General features: G+C 44.1%; 1 protein-coding gene across 1 annotated transcript in view; it reads right to left on the bottom strand.

Annotated features, from left to right (window-relative positions):
• Positions 1-110: 110 nt before the first annotated feature.
• LOC109507310 (receptor-type tyrosine-protein phosphatase S-like) overlaps positions 111-14472 on the bottom strand; it is a 24282-nt gene continuing 9920 nt past the window's right edge. Inside the window, exons 2-4 of the mRNA XM_019856641.1 lie at positions 7761-7974; positions 2738-2883; positions 111-269 (exon numbers count right to left, since the gene is read on the bottom strand). Coding sequence (XP_019712200.1) covers positions 111-269; positions 2738-2883; positions 7761-7902 — 447 coding nt within the window. The 5' untranslated portion in view covers positions 7903-7974. The remainder of the gene's footprint in view (positions 270-2737; positions 2884-7760; positions 7975-14472) is intronic.

Genomic DNA, 14472 nt, shown 5'->3' with positions numbered 1-14472 from the left:
TTCTTTGTCTGCCCTGCGATCGGCTGGCCACCGGTTCAGGGTGTCCCCCGCCTCCTGCCCAAAAACGGCTGGGATAGGCTCCAGCATGCCCGGAACGGAAAATGGAGGGATCATGACTTTGCCTCACCTCTGATAATGGCCAGCTTTGCCGTGACTGACAGCTCTCCTGCGCTGTTACGCGCGACACACTCGTAGATGTTCTCGTCTCGAGGTGCTCTGAGAGGCTGGATCCTCAGCACGGCGCCTGCGCCGTCGTCAAACTCGATGGTCTGGATGGCAAGAGAGAAAGACATTAATGTCGTCGCAGTGGAAGCGGATCCACAATCGTAAACGAGAGGAGTTAGAGCGAAACGTTTAAACCATGAATATACCACAAACTATGAGTCTCCAAACACTTTCCAATCATTTTAGATTCACATTTAGAAAACTTTATTTATCCCTGTTGTACAATTCAAGATCATTTTACAACATTGCAGATCATCTTATTTGGAGAAGAAAAAAAGCACCGGAAGTGCCTGAGTATATCGGCTAATTGACGAGTACAAACGAGACCTCCATTCAGCAGAGCAAAACGTACGAATGCAATAAAGACGCCGTCGCAGTAACAACCTACGCTAAATTTAGCAGCGTACTTCCTTGAAACCAATTGCTACTTTCGTGTACGCCGGTGCTTTTGGTGTCATCTTGGCACGATAGAAAGAGTTTTGAAAATAAACACAAGGGTCAATTTGATGAATGGCGCAGGGGGTCACAAGTTCGTATTTTTCTTTGTCGTCATCTGTATCTGGTTACAAAAGTAATTCCATTCCAGTCATCGTTTGTTTTTTTTTTTTGTTCACGTCATGAAAGGCATGATTACGCAATCAATATTTTGCCTGTCACTATCTCAATTTGGTGTCCCGCTCGGATTGTAAAATTATAATTCCACCAAAAATGTTACAAAACCACAAAGGGGTTAAGGTGTGGTTTCGGGTTTGGTACGACTGCATCGGCTGTTTGGTCCATCATTGCTCATATTTTTCTTTGGTTGTTATTTTTGGGGGTAAATTTCAAGCGGCATCTAAATCCCCAAAATTAGATTGAGCAGTAATGTGGAAGTTGGAACAGAAATTTAACAGCAGTGTGGAGTTTATGCTAATTATCGGTACTGTACTTGACCCCATCATTTAGCCCACATGTGTCAAACTCAAGGCCCGGGGGCCAGATCCGGCCCCCCCCCCCCTCACGTCATTTTATGTGGCCCGCTAGAACAAATCATGTGTGTCAACTATCATGATTCTTGCTGCAATCTGTACCGAAATGTCAAATTGTCATGGGTAATAAATAATGAGATTTTCCACCGGCCCTCTGCGGAAAGCCGTAACTCCGAAGTGGCCCGCGACAAAAAATGGGTCAATAATGAGATTTTCCACCGGCCCTCTGCGGAAAGTCGTAACTCCGAAGTGGCCCGCGACAAAAAATGGGTCTGACATCCCTGATTTTGACACATACCTGCAAGAATCTGGTGTCTTGTGGCAAGACACCCCAGCAAGTCATACTTACCATTCTGGGCTCACTGTCGGGAATGCAATGTGGTCCCATGCATTAAGTGACAATCAATGATTAATTTTCAGGCAAGTCTTAGTAGCGGTCATGGTTTTAGTAGCATGCATGTATGAAAAGAACCACATACTAAAGCTTCAATTAGATACAAGTTGCTCATTGGTGCATGACCCCTCCCTCCCCCTTCCCCCCAAAAAAGAAAATTGGCTTCCAATGGTTTACATCTGTTCATCCCTCCGAGCAAGCCAACGATTGCTTCATTTAACCCCACTTCCCAATGGCTGGGCCTCAACTGCCAAAGAACATAATGCAGAATATTGCCTTCGAGTGAACCGTAAAACTTTTAGCACGTAATGATTGTAATGGATGCCAATTAAATGTTAATGCTGGTATTGAAGGAGTGTTGGTTGATTTCCACCGCTGTACGTCGCACCTGTGTTCTGATGAAAATTCAAGATTGTAAAAAGGCGAAGGATACAAATTGACACCATTGTTGGAATTGCACAATTGGGTCATCATGTTTAGTTGGGTTCCTGTATTTTTATTTTATTTTTTATTTTTTGTACATGAGTGCAGATTACCCACAGAAAGGTGGAAAAGTGAGAAAGAGGTAAAATTATGATTATTTTTTTTTTTTAAATAAGCCACTGTGTGGACCAGGGTTTCTAGCTGGTGTGGCTGCTTTGGAGCGCCTCGTTGTCCGCCGTGGCAAATGAGTGATGGGAAGATCAAAAGTGGAGATGTTTTGGAGGCTAAAACGTGTATTTATATGAAGTCATAAGACGCTTGACAAAATAGCATCCTGTTTTCCCAAGTCGTAATCGTGGTGCTTGATTGACAGCTCCCACAGCTTCCAAGAGCGGAGAGAACCGCGTGATTTTTACTGACGTTGAAGCCCCATTTAATATACTTGCCATTTTTTTTTTTTAATGAATCATTTGAAATTGGCAACTTGGCACTTTTCTGGGTAGTGTGGACTTCACATGGTACTTTCACGTTTCATGTTTAGGAAACAGATGACATTTTTAAACAGGCTGTAATTATACACTGTCAGAAGCATTGCGGCAATGTACCGTTAGCTAAAACATGTGCTTAAGGGCTATTTGATTAAAAAGTACATGCAGAGACTCTAAAATCTAAATTCTTTGCCATGCAGCAAACGATCGACTTTGACATTGCGCACTGTGACAACCACCTCGATACGCTGAGAGTTGACTTTCTTGCCCTTCTTGTTCCAGTAGACGACCGGTTTGGGATTCCCGCTGGCCTGGCACACAAACGACGCCACGCCCCCTGATACTCCAATCTGGTCTGTGGGAATCTTGGTGAATTTGGGCGCAGCTGAGAGGAGAAAAGCAAAAACAAAAAAAAAATAAATGCATGTGAATGTTGATCACCAAGACCGATGACACAACAAACACCCTGCTGACCATGTCCCAAATTGTTTTGTGCTGCATTTTGTTGAGCAAAAATTCCTGGGTATCATCTGGAGGACACGCTGAAGGACTTCCTGTGGGTCATAAATAAAAGATTGGCTTGGGCTTTAGAGGAACGCCTCTCTGTGTCCAACTCTCTTACACTCTGCTTTTTTTTCCAGCCCAGTCAAGCTCTGAACTGCAGCAAAAGACACTCTTATGCAAGCATTAGGCGCATAACATGACAAACATAAGCATCTAATTGGTGTGCATTAATAGCAGGCGGGTCAATTTGTCAGCAGAAGCATCACCTCGGGGGATTTGCACTTGTAAATTCTGAAGATCTTGACCATTTCGGTCAGTCCATCAACATTACTGTGAATTTGTTTTTGCCCAGAGGGAGGAAGTTGAGGAGAATGATGGGGACTATTATGCTTGGTGTTGGAATGCAGGATTAGAAAAGTGCTGCAATTGCCCTGTGCACGAAAACAGCAATTTTCCAAGCCGGCCATTGAGCCAATATGACCGAACCTACATTTTTCCTCGCAAGTGAGTCAGATCAATCAAAGCGCTCCAACGCGCACCCGCCCCTTTGCTATCTGTCTGTGGCCTGTTGCCATGGTGGCCAGCTTAACTCCTCGTCAGCTACAGAATCGCTGCGATCCATCAGGGTGAAGGCAGGATGACCCTTACCATGGCAACCTGAATCCCTCCCCCCCCCCCGCCCCCACTCCCAAGTCTGGGCGGCTAAGGTCCTGCTGTGTTGACTCACTCCTGATTTTCTGAAGACAGAATAGGAGCTGAAAAAAAAAAGAAGCCGCCATCAAATAATCACTTACGGATTCTAAAAAGCTGTTTGCGCGTTTTCGCATCTCCGAAGCGAAATCAACCAATCAATCAAACCTGATTTGGAAAGCGCCTTTCATACATCATCCTTAAACCAAGAGTGCTTCCTGCAATCCCCCCCCCCCCCGCCCTCACACAGTCCTCACCCCAACACATGGCCACCCCACCACCCACAAGGACCCAAAGAGAAAAATACAAAAATAAATTATAGATTAAAATATCAGAACCATATAAAATAAATAGTAATAAAAGACTAAAAGTACTGAAAATAGTAAATATGTGTAAATAAATCGTAGATTACAGCTTGAAAAGTTAAGAAAACCAGAAAGAAAGTTAAATATGACTGAAAATGTGGATTAAAAAGATGGGTGCGGAATCTAGTTTTGAAAACAAGAACATTCTCTGCGGCCCCGAGGTTCTTTGGCAGGCCGCTCCATCAACGGGGGCTGTAAAACAGAAAACAGATGCCTCGCCGTGTGTGTGTGTGTGTGTGTGTGTGTGTGTGTGTGTGTGTGTGTGTGTGTGTGTGTGTGTCCTGGACTTTTGGAATGACTAAAAGGCCGGAAGTTGATGACCTCTGAGCTCGCGAGGGGTCGTTCACTAAAAGGAGTTCTTGCTCCAGCGCCGCGACGTTCTCCTCGGCGAGGAACTGTAGGATGCTCAGGGCTCGTTTTGCAACGCTGTATTTATTTATTTATTTCATTTTAATGAACTAAGACTATGCAAGCAAAATGTACGCCAAAACTCTCCCAGTAAAATGTACTTTTCTGAGTGAAAAAAAAAATCTGTCCTATGTTTTTTTTTTTTTTTTTCCCCAGTGTAAAATTTACTCTTCATATTTTACCCTCAAAGTTTACTCTGTATAGATTTTGAGAGCCTATCCTGTGCACAGCCATCTTTAGGTGACACCACAGATTTTTCTTTTGGATTTTTTGGTTTTGGCTGTGCCACTCCAAAAAGTACAATCATCATTTGAATTCAGTCGATTCCTCCTCGGCTTTCTATGAGACATCTGGAGCTTTTAGGACAAAAAAAAAAAAAAAAAAGTTGTCGTAAACATCACCCCACCCGTCCCTAAAGCCCCAGTTCCAGCTGAAGGAATCCTCCCACCAGCAGATTGTTCTGTGGGAGTGGCGTTCCTCTGGTGATTGTGCAATTTTGTTTTGGCGCAAAATGAAAAAAATTGGGGCCAGAAATTCTTCCCGCGTGTCATCAGACCACAACACATTTTCTGGCTTGCATTTGGATCATGCGAAGATTGTTTTTCTAAGATGTAGCAACGCCTCGGTGGGTGTTTTTATATTATTTCTCGAAAAGAAACACACTTCAAGAAAAAAAATAATAAATCAAGCAAATCCCCGAGTGTCAGAAATGAAGTGGTCTCATTGAATGCTTCGCCACAATCCTCACCAGGATGATACATAAAGCTGCAGTTGGCACAGCGCGGTCAATCAGAACAAATTTGGAGCCGTCACGTGAAGTCTCAAGAGCACCGTATATCTGGCCGACTAATCTCAAAGAGAGGCTCGGGGACATTGGGAGTCGTGAGCCCCTAAAACCTGCAAAACTACAAAAAAAATAATAAAAAATTGTAACCTCAGCCTGCCTTGTTCCTGTGACAGGATTATGCCCGAATTTCATATGCCTTGTTGAGCTCGAACATGATCTCGCTGGCTTTATGTACAGTCCAGAATGTTTCCTGTACTCCCTTAAATGCGCTTCAACACCAATCCTCTTGCAAAACCGACCCCGCTGGCAATGTTACCACTTAAGCCTCTTCTTAAAGCCAGGGAAAAGCCCCCAGCAAGGCACTGACTCTGGGTGGATTTGCACGCAACAAAAACTTGTTATGACATGGCGGTTGTGTCGAGCCGCCCGCAAAATAGGGGCCTAATGAGAGGGAATCTTTCTCTTAATAAAAAGCTTCCGCTTGTTTTCACCGGAGCGGACTAATCTCCTACCGATTGCCTACTTTTGGTGATCGTCCAAGTGACTGACTGAGGCCGCGCTGCGGTGGCAGGTGTAACGAAGCAATCAACATCGGAAGGAAGGGAAGTCTATATGGCGGCGACAAATCGGGATGTGACAGTCCCTTGGAAGTGGTAAATGCAAGTGAAATGCATCCTCTTTTGAAAGACAGCGAGAGCTGCTGTTACAAATTGCATTTGGCTCGTATTTAGAAAAATGACTGATGTCAGGGGTTGACACCGAAATCAGCCGTGGTCTGACAAGCCTTGAAGTCACGTTCGCTAATGCATTTCTTGCCCTATGTGTGTTTTGACAAATGCCACTAACAGACGTAAAGATGACTGAGACACATTTGTAGAAGGTCCAATTCCACAGAATTGGTGTCTTTTGCGTGGCCAGGAAATAATAATGCTTTCGAAAAATAAAAGGAAAAGGGGCCAGGAAATAAAAGGCGTAAAAGCATGATCAAAGTAACTCGAGATTTTTATGACACGTTACCTGCACATTGATCTGTTTGCATATTTAATACATGTCATTTCAAAGGTGAATTTTAAACGAATTGGAATGATGGGAAAATAGCAGGTGTTTACCATGAAGTATAATACTCTTATTTAGGATATATATATATATATATGTGTGTGTGTGTGTGTGTGTGTGTGTGTGTGTGTGTGTTTTTTGTGTCTAGTTCAATATGTGTATGATACATTTTGAAGGCATTACAACAAGCAAATGGCCAATGAGGTGTAAAAGATCCTTTCATAACCGCAAAATATGTTGCCCATTTTGATGATGATTAAATCACGATTGATCATTGAAAGAGTTCCAACATTTGGTGCTATGTCTCCCAAATGAAATATAATTCTCTGTATTTTCTCCGACGCCTTTTTTTTACATGAGATGCTTCGACAGCCCAACCAAAAGGTTGCCATGAAAACGTATAGCTTCACCGCATCCCGCGTAGACGAAACGTGTAGTCGCCGATATGACAGCCAAATTAGCAAATTAGCCAGACAAACATAAAAACAACATGACAACAACAAGAAATACCTTCCAGAGAAATGGAATTTGCATTGTTTGTTTTGCGAGTGTGTGTGCGTGGGTGTGTGCGTGTCGACCACTGAGGCGGGAAATCTGTGCAAATGTTGTCATCAAAACGATGATGAGAAACATGCTGATGGAACCTCCCGGCTTATCAAAACGCATTAACAAGCAGCGGTCCAGTTCCAATGTACTCACATCGCGGCTTTCACTCCTCTACATGACACGCGCGCACGCACACGCGCACGCTTTCTCACAGAGGTGCAAACATGGGCGTGCCAAATCCGACACACGATGGTACAATACAGTCACACCTGATTATACAGCAGCTGCCATTCACCAGAAGAAGAAGCGAGGCCCTGACGATTGGTTTGGAAAAAAGGGTCGGAAGGTTGTCTCGGAAGGTAACAAGATGGCAAGGCATCAAGAAATGCTCAACTCCGATTGACTGCTTGTCTATTTCAATGTCAACGTGCAATATCTTCAGACGTCCTGCCTATTTCCTGAGAAATGCTCGCGGCGATCGCTGAAATTTGAGTTCCTATGGCAACCAAATGATTATGTAGGACAGCCTGTTCTCGCAAGAATTTAGGAAGGTTTCAGACAAAAGGAATGGACCGGAATGAATGGAAACGGACAAATAGTATCGTGCAAAAAGTCTTAACACACGTGTTGAACATTTAGAATTTTGAAAGAAAGGTACCACTGTATTGTAGAAATAAAAAGCAAAATAGATTGCAAAGAAACAAACTCGCATTTGTATTGATCCTGAAAGTTTGTCTGTGACTGGGGCTCTCCTTGCCCACATGCCAGGGCATGTGACAGCACCTTGAATGACTGCTCCCTATTTTTTTTTAACTTCGCTGGTGGCTCGCTTGCACCTTGGGCTACGAAAGAGTGCAGGTATGCTTCAATAACATGACGAGGAAAAGGAAAACACACCGGACATACCTGGTACTGCGGAAAGATCGGTCACTTTAATTAGCAGGATGATGAGATGCAGAAGGAGACACAGGGGGGAGGTCCTGAGGCGGAACCCGGGGATCAGCCTGCTGAATTGGACCAGTGCGCCGCCTGTGCTGCACAGATGCATGGTCCCACTGTAGGCTGCTTGGAGATGACTGAAATGTGATTGGGGCTTCACTCAGCAGGGGTAGGAGGCACTCTGTAGACACACACACACACACACACACACACATACAAATACATGAAGGTCAGCCAAACCGGTTGAAAACATAGTCACCACATCGCTGATTCATCGCTGAAATGTCAGCGCACTGCCAGGGGAAGAGGGGCCTCATCCAAAAATGTTCAAAGCGAGGTAGGAGAAAACCCTCCTCGTGAAGGAAAAACTAAAGGCAAATTCATGCTAATGTAGGATTAAGGCTTTTGATTTTTGCCGCAGCACTTCTAACTGGGATTAAGGGCTCATGTGGGCCAGCCCTGACTCAACTAATACCAGAACAAAAGCGCCACTATGCGCCGGCTAAGACAAGAAAGAGGCCCGAAATTGTTATTTTGCCACACGGCTTCAGCATTAATGAGCCTCTGTGCTAGTGAACCGTGAAATAAGCTGCAGTGATACATTTTTAAGTTGCTCGACTCTCCTCAAAAGTCATAATAACTAATTTATCTCGAGCTCGGACTTAAGTAATTCGATTTCACTGTTATGGCGGAACATAAAGGAGTCAATTAATAATAGTGCTCGAGTGTGCTACCGTAATGGATAACATTTAATTGAGGGGTCAGAACGCGGCAAAACTGCAATAGCGGCACATACGTCAAAGACGGTAAATTTGGGGAAGGTTATCATTGGCTCCTCTTCTCATAAAAGCGCGCGCGGCCTCGCACATATGGCGTCGCATCATTCAGCTCTGCGTTCTTGCGGAGAATTACAAAGGCTCACTGTCCCTCACTCGATAACTCTTCAGTCGTGTCCTCCTCTGCCATTCCTTCATGTCAGAACACAGATGGGGAAGAAAGGAGCCTTTGTTAACCGACCGCGTATGACGCGCGCGAGACCGAAGCCGAGCACCAACGCCGAATACGCGGGCACGCCCAAATGTAGTCGTTTGAGTTCGTTACAGTTACACGCGAACCTTCATGTCTCAAGCGACTCAAGCGAACCGTGGCGCAAAAATGACAGTCAGCAACTCTTCGCCACGCACGAGACACCGAGCACCGCACAATGTCCGAAGCGCTAAAATTGAAAAACTGCGGCCCCGTATCGTGTTTGAGGCTCCACATACAATGCACTGCAACGTTTTAGTTTTTATTGACAAAGTGAGGAAATGGGCAAAAATAAAGAGTGTGGATTTTTTTTTTTTTTTTTTTAGACTGCTGGAAATGATCATTTTTCCCATTCATCAAGTTCATTTCGGTGACACAGACTCTATTCACTTTTGATTTCTAGTAGAAATGTAAACGTATACAGTCAAGTTCAGACAACACATGAATACATTAAATAAATATTTCTGGTCATTAAGGTGTATTATTTTTTGATATGCTTTTTTGTATTCTGAGCAACCTATTGATTAATCCTCCGATGCCCCCTTCCCCCAAAAAATGGAGGGGAATATTTTATATATATATATATATATCGGGGAAAAAAACTAAATCTGAGAAAATGCCAATTCGTGAGTGCCGAGTATATATAGGTTTGGACTCTACTTTTAAATTGTAATATCACCATTCACCACTAGATGGCAGACATGGCTTAGCTGCACTTAGACCGGGTCTTACATTGCCCGATACTACAATACGCGGAGTCCTAATAATTGTTTTGAAGAGTTGTAAAGAGATAATAAAATGCACACATTTATTTATTGCACTTAATATGGGTTTGCTGTTGAGCAGTTTTGTGCTTGTCCTTGAATGGCCATTTTTGTGGATATTTTGTTGTTTGCATAAAACTCTTTCTTTTTGGATTAGGATAGCGTTTTATTTTATTTTTTAATGCAGTACACATGTTTGAGAAATGTAATATGAACAACGAAACATATTAAAAGCACATATTTTACGTGTGTGCATATATTATATCCATACAAGTGCCATTTTTATTTGATTTTATGAACCATTTGGTTTGGAAGTGTGTAGTCCTATGTGCCCCCGCCCCCAGTGGCATGAAAAATTGTGGCGCCACACTCCAGCATTTAACTTGCCCATCCCTGCAGCCAATATAAACCATGACATGTTTTATATATTTGCAACGTGCTAGCGGCGGTATTAAGATGTGGATGAAGTCGGGTAACCGAAGGCCAAAGTACTAACTTATATGTCCCGCCACGGGTAAGTGTCCAGAGCGTGACACGGCATGTATCCGCTGTTGATCGTCCATATTGTCATTGATGTATCGGCATGCACAAATGCGACGCCTTCACCGTGACATCCCCGCCGCGTGGGCGCTAATGGCGTGTCGAGATTACCGCTGACCCTTCCTCGCCTATTTTCCTAAACGAAAGAGGCATTTCTGGTGCGGCGCATATTCAAAGACTCCCCCGTCTACTTATCGAGCTAATGACCTGCTCCAACACATTACTGGCTGCCACTTCCTCCCTAAAAATAGCCAATCTGGAAAGGCACGTCTGTCTATCTGATATACGGGCTCTATTTCGTTCACCGCTTCGTAGCCTCGGTCTTATCTCGGACCGGTGTAATCGGGGGGTTGAATAGAAAAGCTTTCAACATGTCCCTTTTTCAATTGAACAATATGATAAGAAGAATCAGGGCTCGTTCAAGCTCCAGCGGCAGCACGTTAAGTAAATTCCCCTCTTAGGGAAACTCAATTTGCTGCTGTTAATCTAACTAGGGCCGCTGCTCGGCGCGCAGACACATGGCCACTCCGACATTCGACGCTGCTCATCTATTTTTCACTGTCTGCTCCCTCTCTGCCGTTTGCCCGCTTTGCCGATGCCTCCCTGCCTCCGCCTGCCCTCGGCGTAACCCCTCATATCTTTCCCGCGGTTTATCGGGGGGCACCCTGTTGTCTTTCACCTGCTGACAAAGCCCTCTCTCTCTCTCTCTTCCCCTTTCCACTTTTGTCACTCAATCCGCTTCCGAAACCCTTAATCTTCCCCTCGTCTCACTTCTGCATGAGCTGCCGTATTCCTGAAATCTCCTCATCTCCCTCCTCCCTGTCCTCCGTCTCCTTGTTAACCTCTCGTGACGCCATCCTCAGCGCGGCACCCTTTCGTTCATTCCCCCCCGCACGCCCCCTCCCTCCACTCCCTCCTTCCTGCAGCGCGCACTCTAACCTCAAGCTCACGGCCAAATCTTCTCTCCTGTGTCCAGCTGCTCTGCATCGGCTCCTCCAGCTGCTGCTGCTGAGCCTTTGACGGCATTCAAGCAACATCCTTTGCAGCATCTTACAGCTGGGTTATTGGAGGGAGACGCTGTGAGCAGGGGCGTGCTGGTGCTTGGGTTCCAGTCGTTGGGCGTGTAGCAAAAAAATGTACTGATGGAGCATCGAAAGGAAAATATGAGGTCAGTATTGGGATCTGATCTTTAGAGGTGCTAATTCTAATCGGAATGTTGAGAATTTGTGACCTTTTCAGGGACCTCCTCATATTCTTAATTAAAACATGGCTGCCATGTGCACCCCTGAATACCCAAAAAAATCACAAAGGTCACTGAGGACGTCTACCCGCAGCGTTTACATCCTGTCAAATGGACTTTGACATTATTCTCACGTTACATTTGACACAAATTTTGTGTCACATGTTGCCCACTTGGCATCCATTGCAGTCTAGTCATCCTGGAAGGGGGAGTCTCCCATCTGCGGCCCCTCCTCAAGGTTTCTCATTTTTCCTCTGATGTTTTTTAGTTTTTCCTTGCCCTCCTGAGGGTTAAGGTCAGGGGATGTCGTGAATATTCGTCAACTGTGGGCATGTGAAGCAATTTAAGACTACGGTTTATATAAAGAAATGGGTTCGTCGATTCCGAAATGTGCCATCTTTTTCAAATGATGCATTGTTTATTGGGAATGATTTCATGAACACCCAAGATACAACTCACCAACCCCGGTTTGAGAGCCACTGGTCTAAGGTCAATGCCGAGTAAACGATCGCGGATCAAATCTGTTCTGGCAATTACAAAAACAAATGAGATTGTGGACGGTTTTTGAATGGTTATAGATCAGTTATTCCCAAGGACAGACGGGGATCATCTGCTGTGCCGTGGGAAGTAATCCAACGTAATTAGTCCGAGTATGATGATTTATTTAGCACAAACAATGTAAATGGGTTGATTTATTTTTGCCAGTTATGCAGTGGTGACAGGCAGAACAATGAAAACGCTCTTCCGCTTGACGGCAGAAGAAACACTCAACCTCTTGCCATTCATACGACTGTGTAATGAGCTTTGTGTTCAACCAAACAGGCACAGATATCACATTAAGTCAACTTGTAAGGAAATTAAAATGAGATCATCATTATTTCAATCAACTGAATCTGCTCCGGTTACATTTTTGTTGAGTGACACGCCATGAGATTTTGCAAATGTAAAATATATGTGTGGGCTACTTATGGGTTGGGAGAAAAAAAAAAGGTTAGAAGACAATGTTTTGAAAATTAAAAAAAATCTGCTTACATGTCCACATTTGGTGAATTTCATGTTTTTACACAAATCATATGGTTCAGTCTCTACATTTGTTTGTTCACTTTTTGACCAAAATGGCTTAACACACACACACACACTCTTTTTTTGGGGGGTTGTTTTATTTTCCTGAAAAGTTTTTGGAGGTGTGAGGATCTCGCCTGATGCCAGCGATATTTTAGCGGCGAATATACCGCGAGTGTTGCCAAGGGCGTAAAAACACCTACGTTGAGCATGTATGCATTGTAAGGCCGACATCACAACACGCTGTGACTGATCATCAGCCTCAGCGTCAAGAACACACGTAACGCAAGAGAAGGCGTTACAGGGAGGCGGCAGGGAGGGAGGGAGGCTTATTACCATTTCAGCGTGACAAACACAGATGGTCATCCGGACAGAGAGATAGATGAGGGATGCATGTGCTATTTATTGCATGGAGCAGATAATGACACCGCAAGCTCAGGTGGTGAAATGTACACTGGTTATTGTGCGCCATCAGACTGATGTAATAACACTGTTTAACGTGGCCCAGCTCCCCCGAGAGCCCCTGGAAGACTTTTTTTTTTTTTTTTTTTTTTACCCATGATGCCTTTCACCATGAGAAGGTGGCGACAATAGCTACAGACTTGTCTCCATGACAAATGACAAGCACAAAAAAAAAAAAAAAAAAAAAAAAAGATCATTCTGCAGCGCATTTGAAGCCATGAGACTTTTTTCACGTCATGCGTCTTTGATTGTAGATCGCAGAAGTACAAATATATTGCTCTGCATTGCACCACCAAAACTTTACGGCGGAATCCTAATTAATTCGCAGTCACTTTTTGTTCTTGCATGTTTACACCCCGGCCTGTGTGATCTACTCGTGCTCACGATGCAGCTCCAAAATAACCCCGTTTTCAATTATTCATGGCTTTGTGTGCCATTCTTTTGATAAGTTGAGAGGAAGGCTGTGTTAGTCACACACTTGGAGCGGCTGGGACTAATATTACCTCACGCTTCATGTGACCCCGCAACCTCTAGGCGAGTGACACTTGCAAATTCATGTACACTCACTAGGCAATTTGCACACATAAAACACACAGCCACACATGAACCCCCCCCCTCCAAAAAAAAACAAAAACGTACACACAAACATAGCAGATGGCAAGGCATCATGGGGGAGATTGGCAGTCTCTCTCTGTCACACTTTTCTCTTTTAAACACAAACTTGAAGACACACACACACACACACACACACACACACACACACACACACACACAAACACGTTGAGGATCAGAGGCACAGGATGAAGTATGGCTTACTGCAGGCATGAGTTGCGTTGCCCTGGTTACATTTTTAGGAGTGTGGAGAAAAAAAAAAAAAAAGAAATCATATCTAAGGCTCTTGAACAGAAAACACACCTGTCACTCAAATATGGAGAATCGTTGCCCTGAATATAAACGAATGTGGGTGCCTCAGCGGCATTTCTGTTTTTCTTAATGCTTTCAAATGTTTACATTGTGGGGGGGTGACAACTTGTTTACGCTCATTGGTTCCAACAAAGGGTACGTGCGCATAAAAGTAATGAGATCAAACGAAATCGTGGAGCTGCACGTATCAAAGATGTGGCTTTTCAAGAATGATGCTCGGTTTAAATGTTTACACCAATGCGGTAGCACCTGATTAGATTCTATTTTGGGAGGTTTCTGCTAAATGTCACGATGTAATTTACACGGTGAGGCTGATTGGACGGAGAATTCAAATGATCATGAGGACACATGGCATCATTATTCAGGGTATGAAGATATTCGTAAAACAAAGTCGAGATTTAGGACCAATATTTATGTTGGCGGTCGCCCAATTAACTTTAAAAATAGATGAGGAATGAAGTGAGGAGGAATGTTTGCGGGGAGCAATAAAAATAAGCAGCGGCGCCGTGAGATATGAGAGACCCGTTATTTTTTTTTCCCGGACACGAGCCGTCATTTCGTCAATTACGGGCAACAGCAAATTTTAATCAGGGAGGGCATGTTGCGACCCCAAATGTATATCTGACGCTGATTCGACGCTCATTCGGTATTTCAAACAACC

Source organism: Hippocampus comes, unplaced genomic scaffold (genome assembly GCF_001891065.2).
Source record: "Hippocampus comes isolate QL1 unplaced genomic scaffold, H_comes_QL1_v1.1 scaffold105, whole genome shotgun sequence".
Taxonomy (NCBI): domain Eukaryota; kingdom Metazoa; phylum Chordata; class Actinopteri; order Syngnathiformes; family Syngnathidae; genus Hippocampus; species Hippocampus comes.
This window is presented reverse-complemented; position numbering and strand designations above follow the sequence as displayed.